At 41.8% G+C, this 6,000-nt stretch overlaps 1 protein-coding gene across 1 annotated transcript in view; it reads left to right on the top strand.

The window, feature by feature from the left end:
• The first annotated feature begins 2,824 nt into the window (after positions 1-2,824).
• The window catches only part of NDUFA9 (NADH:ubiquinone oxidoreductase subunit A9), a 41,443-nt gene continuing 38,267 nt past the window's right edge, over positions 2,825-6,000 (top strand). Inside the window, exon 1 of the mRNA XM_003410633.4 lies at positions 2,825-2,954. Within this exon, the coding sequence (XP_003410681.1) occupies positions 2,897-2,954 (58 nt within the window). The 5' untranslated portion in view covers positions 2,825-2,896. The remainder of the gene's footprint in view (positions 2,955-6,000) is intronic.

The raw sequence follows: 6,000 nt of genomic DNA, 5'->3' as shown, positions 1-6,000 counted from the left end.
GGGTCTACTTAATTTCTGAAGCAAAGCCCATGGAATCACTTCATTTTGTGGGATCCAGCCTGGATTGCTATAAGCATCTTCTTGTTGTTAGTTACCATTGAGTCGATTCTGACTCTTGGCGACCCCATGTGTACTGAGCAGAACTACTCCATAGGGTTTTCAAGGCTTTTGGAAGCAGATTACCAGTCCTGTCTTTTGAGGCTCTTCTGGGTGGGTTTGAACAGCCAATCTTTTGACTAATAGCTGAGCACTTAACCATTCGCACCACCTAGGGACTCCTATAAGCATCTTCCATGTTGTCAAAAATAAAATTTGGGGTATTTTGCCTAAACTGGTCTTCTCTGAGCTGATTCTTCTTAGAAAGTCCTCTGCAACGCCTCAACCTCAGGAACTCTACTGGGCTAACTCAGACCAAGAGGCCTGTGGTTGGCAATTTCTTCTAGGCTTGAGGACTTTATTATGAGTACGTTCTCTTTAGATATGTTACCTTTGGTAGTCTGTAATTAATGATTAAATATAGGTATAATATAGAGTTTCCATGAAGCAGAAACAATTTCTGATCAAGGTGACAAGATTAAGATTAAAATCCTAATTCGAATTCAAAAGTGACTGGTTTATTACTCTATTAGTGATCTTTTATATCAGATCTCAGTTTCTTCAACTTTAAGATGAATGGAAATTGGATTTATCTCTTAAGATCCCTTCCAGCTGTAACCTTCCATGACTTTGATACTTCAATGATATTCAAATAGGACTGCACGTACATGCTTATAGCACTCTGAGGTTGACAAAACACCTTCACATCCATTATGTCATCTGAATCCTCACAGTAACCTTTTGAGGTAAGGGGATAGGCATTATTTTCTCTTTCAGACAGATGTGGAAGCTTGCTCAGGTCATAACTAGTAATTGGTAGAACTGGGACTGGGATCTAATACCTTAGGCTTTAACGCAGTGTTCTTTCAAATGTATCATGCAACCTTGAAACTAGTAGTGAGAACATGAGGGAATGTTTGACTTGGATGGCTCAAATAACATAATTGTTGCTAATAATACTGTGGTCTGTTGATTTATCAGAACAAGCATATTATGTTAATATTCATATTGACCTCGGAATCAAATATTAGCAAATGGTAAGTTCTGAGTGAATATAGAAAGAGGTAAAAAAAAAAAAATAACACAGTCTAGCATTAGTAAGTTTCTCTGATCAAATTTCTCAAGGGTTTCCTTTTTCTTTCAATTTATTTTGATAGGTGACTCTTAAGTAGTTTAAACAGTGGGGGAGGGGTAGAGTAGAACAACCAATATTACAAGCCTAGTATTAGGCAATTCCCACTCACTCTGTAGAGTCGCCATGAGTTGGAATTGACTCAGTGGCAATGGTTTTACTCATTTACCAACAATCATGAAGATGGACCAGAACCAGGCAATGTTTCGTTGTTACACGAAAGGTCTCCACGAGTCCAGTTGACTCAACAGCAACTAAGAAGAACACTCACTCCAGGCCTTTTGTCCATACCAGCTGTACACGCTCCCTCCCTTCCTGAAAAAAAAAAAAACACTAAAAGAATGACCGAGCCTAGACAAATCCCCCAAACTAGCTTGTTTTCAGAAAAACCCAAGGCAAATATCTTCAACAATCACTGGTTGCTATCTCCTGACAGGTATGACCAAAATATTTAAAAATGCAAGTATTTAGTCTAATCTTTCTGGAATCTCTTCAGGCTCCAGATGGCTCTTTCTAGAATAATGTAGATTCCCGAAGGGGTTCATAGTTTAAAAAAAAAAAAAAAAAAAAGTTTGAGAGAGACCCATTTGGAGTTTCTCCCTGGAAAAATGTCCAGATGGCATACGTGGCCACTAAATTTTGCATAACGTTTGAAAAGGCTCAGACCTCCTATAGCTTCCTCATGAATCACAGACTCCAGGTTAAAAACGCCCGGATTTTTTTATGGTATGTCAGGTACTGTTAAGTGCTTTGATAAATGAATAAATAATTATATAAAAAAAAGCACCGGTGGCACGACGACCACTTTGGATAGGGTGGTCAGAGAAGTCTCTGAAGAGGTTGCCTTTGTGCAGAAACATGAGTTTGTGCATACGTATGAGTGAGCATTCCAGGAAACATGAACAAGAGCAAGGGCCTGAATGTGCTTGGTGGGCTCGATGTGCATTTATTTCTCTGGGGCATATAATACATTCTAATACACATCCTCATTTCTATTTCTCTTCCCTTTTTTCTCCTAGTCCTCGCGCCCCTCCACCCCTTTTCTGGGCCCTGGTTTTTCTCTTCAAGAAATCCTCAAACACAGGGGCCACGCCTCCTCTCTAGTCTCACCAAAGCCTGCTCTACCTGACAATTTCAAGAAGCACTGCACTGACAGTCAGGAGAGCTGAACTCCTCGAGCTCGGGTTCTGTCATTTTGTATAACCTAGAGTAAGTCGTGGAAACCCTGGTGGTGCAGTGCTTAAGTGCTATGGCTGCTAACCAAGGGGTGGGGAGTTCGAATCCACCAGTCGCCCCTTGGAAACTATCGGGCAGTTCTACTCTGTCCTATAGTGTCGCTAAGAGTCGGAATCGACTCGACTACAGCCGGCTTGGTTTTTGGTTTGGAGTCACTGGCTGACTGAACTTCAGGTTCCCTATGGACAATATGACATTATCTTTACGGTTCATCCCAGGTCTGAGTATCAGACCCACGATTCTCTCCTTTTCATTTCTTCCCCCTCTCGTTCACTTTCCCTCCCCTTCGGTCTCTTCCTCTTTCCCCAGCTGTACGCTAACCTAACCTCAGACCCACGCCTTCTTTTCCCATGCAGCGCCTGCGCAGACAGGTTTGGAGGTAAATTTTGGCCCAGATTAGTCGCCGTAGCCGTAGCCGTGTCCGTGGGGATTATGGGAAAGATGGCGGCCGCCGTTCATCGTCTGGTTTTCCGGGACTTTCCAATGTCACGTAAGTCATCGGGAACGGCGGCTCCAGAGCAGGGTTCTAAGTAGGGCACTTAAAGTTGTTGGGGTGCTGTCGTGCTGCAGCGGACACGCTGACACCCTAGGCAGTCTGGTTTTTCTAGGTCTGGAGCTGCTTTTGGCCAGTCTCCCCTATCTCTTCCCCCCCCCCCGCCCCACTCATATATTGTGTTTTTGGGAAGGGGTCCGCTTTGAAAAAGCGTGAGCAGCTGGAAGGGAAGAGGAGAAAGGGGAAGAAGGAGGGAGAGCAGGTAAAGGATCGAGAGAATTCTTACAGGGTTGTCACGGTTTGGGGTTATGAGAAACGTTTTTTTTTTTTGGCGGGGGCGGGTAGGGCGAGGAAGTGAAGGATGAATCCGTAAGGGACGGAAAAGGAGGGTAGTGGAGGAAATGGATCCGAACAAGGACCTAGTGGTCAGAGGTTCTGTATGCATTGGTTTTATGACCTTGTGCAAACCTTTAATTGGTCTCAATCGTAGATTCTTCTTGTCACAATGGAAATGAGAATACCTCAACTTCAGAGAGTTTCTGAGAAGATAAAATGAAGCAATATCTATAAAAATACGTTGTTAACCAAAGGCATTTCTACAGATGTATAGTGTGTTAGGTGGAGGCACTAGGGTCGAGGGAGAGGGAATGTTTGGGGAGGGAAGAAACAGGAGCTTCATGGAAAGGAGAGAGAAGAAGAATGAAGGATATCTTAGAATTTCTCAGCATTGTTCAATTTCCTGTCTCTTGTGATTGGATCTGACTCGCATGATCCTTACATTGAGAATACATATTTGCTTTTCCACTCGCCAGAAGGCTAGAAAGAAAGAAAATCAGGAATACAGTTATACCTCATTATTCTTTCACCGTCTATTCCTCTTACCCAAAAACAAGCCCCAGTCGACCCCCCCAATTTTTTTTTTTTTTGCCGCAGTGTGTTTTAGTCGTTACAGACTGTCATATGCTCTCAAAATTGGTTGCATGTGCACCCTTAGAACTCTATAAAAAAAGTACAAATTGGGACCCCTTACAGAGCTATTGAATAAAAATTTTTGAGATTGGTTCCTTGCACTCTAAATTTAAAAAACGTTCCACAGTTAATTCTGATGTTCAGCTTAAGTGAGAACTGGAAATATTCAGAGGATCCTTTCCTTTTTTTGGTTTTCCTTGTAGGGTAGAGTTCCTGTACACCACTGAGAAGATGCTTGGTGTATATCATTTCTAGTGGATAACTTCTCTGCAAAGACATTTGTTGGGTCTTGTTAAATTATTACATTGGCGTGACACAATGTAGATTGTGGATAATAGTAAAACCCACCACTGTCAAGTTGGTTCTGACTCATAGTGACCCTGTAGGACAGGGTAGAACTTCTCCATAGGGTTTCCAGGGCTATAATCTTTACAGAAGCAGCCTGCCGCATCTTTCTACTGCAGAGTGGCTGCTGGGTTTAGAACCACCAGCCTTTTGGTTAGCAGTCAAGCACTTAAACCACTGTGCCACCAGGGCTTCTTGTGAATAATCGTAACTGCTACTTATTGAGCACTTGCTATTTGCTAACTATAGTTTTAGATATTTTTGTAGGTCCTCTCCTTTAACTTACTTGTCTTTAACTCACACGATGCTGGTGCTTTTTTTTTTTTTCCTGGAAATAGTTTTTTTTTTTCTATTGCACTTTCGGTAAAAGTTTACAGAGCAAATTAGTTTCTCATTAAACAATTAATATACAAATTGTTTTGTAACATTGGTTGCCAACCCCGCAATGGGTCAGCACTCTCCCTTTCTCGACCTCGGGTTCCCGATTTTCATTTGTCCGGTTTTTCTGTCCCCTTCCTGCCTTCTTGTCTTTGCTTTTGGGCTGGTGTGCCCATTTAATCTTGTATACCTTGTTGAGCTATGTGTATTATTGTTTGTTTTATAGGCCTGTCTAATCTTTGGCTGAGGGTGAACTTGATGAGTGACTTTAGTACTGAATTAAAAGGGTGTCTGGGTGCCATAGTTTCAGGATTTCTCTAGTCTCTGTCAGACCAGTAAGTCTGGTGTTTTTTTTTTTTTTGTGAGTTTGAATTTTGTTTTACATTTTTTTTCTGCTCTCTCTGGGACCCTCTATTGTGATCCCTATCAGAGCAGTCAGTGGTGGTAGCTGGGGACCATCTAGTTGTTCTGGAATCAGTCTGGTGGAGGCTATGGTTGTTGTGGTCCCTTAGTCCTTTGGACTGATCTTTTCCTTATGCCTTTGGTTTTCTTCATTCTACTTTGCTCCAGACGGGGCAGAACCAGTGGAGCATCCAGATAGCTGCTTACAAGCTTTTAAGACCCCAGACACTACTCATCGAAGTAGGATGTAGAATATTTTCTTTATGTTATACCAATTGAGCTAGATGTCCCCCAAGATACGCTGGAGCCCTTAACCACCATGCTGTATTGCCTCTGGTAAAGTATGCTTTTGCGTAAATTCTGGAGAGAAAAATCTAGTATGTAGTATAATCAAACACTATAGACTCAGAATCATACAACAGTGATAGAAGATAGACTTTGCCATCCCTATTTTACAGAAGAAAAACCAAGACTCAGGTTACTTGTTCGAGATCACAGAGCTTACATGTGGTAGAGAGTGATTTGATCACAGGCCTGGCTGACTCCCATGCCTTTTTTTTTTTTAATTACCTTTGCTGTATCTTGTTGATTGCCAAAGGCACCACTTTGGAATTGAGGTATTTATACAGCAAGGGATAGATGATCATCATAAACCCAAAAAAACCTGTTCCCACTGAGTTGATTCTGACTCACAGCAACCTTATAGGACAAAGTAGAACTGCCCCATAGGGTTTCCTAGGAGTGGCTGGTGGATTCGAACTGCCAACCGCTGTGCCACCAGGGCTCCAGTGGTCATCATAGGAAGTAAAATTATCAACTATAATTTTCTGCTACAAAGCTGACATATGTAACAGTACAGAATTTCTCTCAGGGTTAAAAAAAGTTTACTAAATTATAAACTGAGGTAGTTTATGTAGTATCACACACTTTGAATTGGTTTTTTTTTTTT

The sequence above is a fragment of the Loxodonta africana genome, chromosome 4, assembly GCF_030014295.1.
Source record: "Loxodonta africana isolate mLoxAfr1 chromosome 4, mLoxAfr1.hap2, whole genome shotgun sequence".
In the NCBI taxonomy this organism is placed as follows: Eukaryota; Metazoa; Chordata; class Mammalia; order Proboscidea; family Elephantidae; genus Loxodonta; species Loxodonta africana.
This window is presented reverse-complemented; position numbering and strand designations above follow the sequence as displayed.